General features: G+C 37.7%; 2 protein-coding genes across 6 annotated transcripts in view; one reads left to right on the top strand and one right to left on the bottom strand.

Moving 5' to 3' along the window:
• The window catches only part of LOC106537058 (pleckstrin homology domain-containing family A member 1), a 22,574-nt gene extending 21,740 nt beyond the window's left edge, over positions 1 to 834 (bottom strand). For all 5 annotated transcript variants that reach the window (XR_001312627.1, XR_001312632.1, XM_014034456.1 and 2 more), the window contains exon 1: positions 747 to 834. The gene's annotated coding sequence lies outside the window, so the exon portion shown is untranslated. The remainder of the gene's footprint in view (positions 1 to 746) is intronic.
• The window catches only part of phactr2 (phosphatase and actin regulator 2), a 59,910-nt gene continuing 58,333 nt past the window's right edge, over positions 720 to 2,296 (top strand). Inside the window, exon 1 of the mRNA XM_014013203.1 lies at positions 720 to 858. Within this exon, the coding sequence (XP_013868657.1) occupies positions 720 to 858 (139 nt within the window). The remainder of the gene's footprint in view (positions 859 to 2,296) is intronic.

Here is a 2,296-nt window from a genome sequence, read left to right as displayed (position 1 = left end):
CTTACATTACCACTCGCAGCATCATCAAACATTATTATTTTATTTGTTGTAGTAGTAAGTTTTTATGTATTTTATTTCATGCTTTTCAGAAGAAAAAGGGGTGGATTCTATTTCTTACTTGGTGAATGTTCTTTTTGACCAGTCAAGACATCGCAATGAGCACCTTAAAAAAATCACATTATTTGCAATGAGTTCCCGTTTAAAAAAAATTGTCCAAAATTAATGGAGTGAGACGTCATTCTTTTTTATGACATCTTTGCTTTAAAGGATCAGCAGAGCGGGGATTTAGCGACATCTAGCGTTAACGAGTTGAAACCCATTACAATTTGATTCATTTTCTGAAATATGTGACGAATTCGCCAGTGATTAAAATTTTTTGACAACTCGGTTAAAAGTGTATATCTTATATTATTTATCTACATGTCATAAGCAACTGTTTTAAGTCGTTTGATTTTGTAAGTTGTTTTTTTTATAATAAAAATCTTAAAACAGTATTTTTAACGATTATTATTGCAGCAAAGATCAATACAGATATGCAATTTAAGATTATATTAATCCAGTAGTAACACTATTAGTATAAATGTTGTCCTATAATCTTTTTTTTTTTCCGGTGGGCGGTGTCAAACAGGAAAATGTTTGAAGGAAGGAGGGGTCCCGCCTGTTGCAGCTCATGATCTGGTGAAGTTTTCAGTCTGCTGCTTGTGACGGAGCAGGCCGTCATGGAGGATGAGGAGGTGGACACCTACCCGGAGGTCAGAAGCTTCCCTCAGCTGCTGCCTGCTCCCAGGTTCCGCTCCCACAGCGACACCTCGGGATTCCGCAGCAGGGTGCTGCACAGGCTCAGGGGGGCCCGCTCAGGTAGGTCTGACCCCTCACCTGAAAGACACGGAACACCCAATAAGTCCAAAAAAAGGCTAACTGTAAATAGGCTAAACATGTCTGTCTCCATTGAAAATAACTTCAAAACAATATAAGCTTTCACAATATTTTTTTTGCTTTCATTTTAGTTGCTTTTCCTTCTTTAATGCTTTCTTATACTGCAACAATGACCTGATTTACTGTTCAATGATGTCTCACTTGATTTTCTTTAAATTCACACATTAAACTGGCTGTAAAACTGTTTCTTTGATGTTTACAGCCCAGACATGGAAGGAGCACTTTGACAGCTACTTGTGTTATTTTTTCTCCATCTCTCTCTCTCTTTTATAAGAAGACTGAAAACCTGCAGGGTCCAGTGGGAGGGTGACAAACTTGTTGGCGGTGTAGCGCCTCAGCCACAGCGTTAACCCACCTCTTGTAGCCCCCTCATCTTTCTTAAATGTCAGTGGGACACTTCCACTGTCTGCTGGCACTGGCTGCAGAGCACTTTCGGGCCTAGATGTGATCTCAGTGGTTTTAACCACTTCCTATCAACCATCTTCATCTCATCCTGTAGCTGTGCACTTTAGCCATCTCTGGCTGCAGACTTAAAGTTTAATAGTGCACTTTTTTTGTTCAACGAGAACTGTCTTGTTTTTGCAGTTTGGTATCACTGCCACCGGTGTACATTCAGAAGTTGCAGTTATTCTGGYACAGGAAGTGTTTATGTTTGAGCTGCAATTGCAGGAAATTGCTGCAAAGTGGAGCAGTTAGGAAATTAGATGTCCTGAGTTATTTATTTATTCTGCCGGTTTCAATGTGACGGTTTGTAGGCTAATGCTGAGGATTAAACTCTGCAACTGATATTTGAATAGTTTGTACAACAATCAAAGATTCTGAATTCTGTTTGTATCATAAATGTTTTAGTTTTATCTGTCATAGGATGAATCCGTGATTTTTGATTTTATTATTAAATATTAAATGTTGTATATAAAAATGCTCTTCACATTGTTTTTCAATAGAAGGAAAATATCTTTAAATTAACAGCAGGGGGCGCACTTTCACCATTTTACACATGGACCCATTTAAATTGCGTCCATCCCATCCACACAAAAGTCATTTATTATTCCTTTTAGGTCGTTCTTATCAGAATAATTGAGGATGTGAAATCCATTTAGAGGTAKAACTTTTATCTTTTGTAAAGCTAATGCATTTACCGAGGCCAATAAACCGTCTGTGGCAACAATCAGCTCTGTAATTATGGTGAAATCCAAATGTGAGCATGTGGGTTGTGAACTCAAGCTGAAAAAGTCAGATTATTTTAGCTCTTGTCAAGGTGAATTTTTTTTTCTGTCATAATCTGTTCAAACACTAAAAAGGCCTGATGCATCTCAGTAATCCAGGTAAAAAAATCAAAAAGAAAAAAATTGTATAGGTC

This window comes from Austrofundulus limnaeus, unplaced genomic scaffold, assembly GCF_001266775.1.
Source record: "Austrofundulus limnaeus strain Quisiro unplaced genomic scaffold, Austrofundulus_limnaeus-1.0 Scaffold0, whole genome shotgun sequence".
In the NCBI taxonomy this organism is placed as follows: Eukaryota; Metazoa; Chordata; class Actinopteri; order Cyprinodontiformes; family Rivulidae; genus Austrofundulus; species Austrofundulus limnaeus.
The sequence above is the reverse complement of the archived record's forward strand: the minus strand, read 5'-3'. Positions and strand labels throughout refer to the sequence as shown.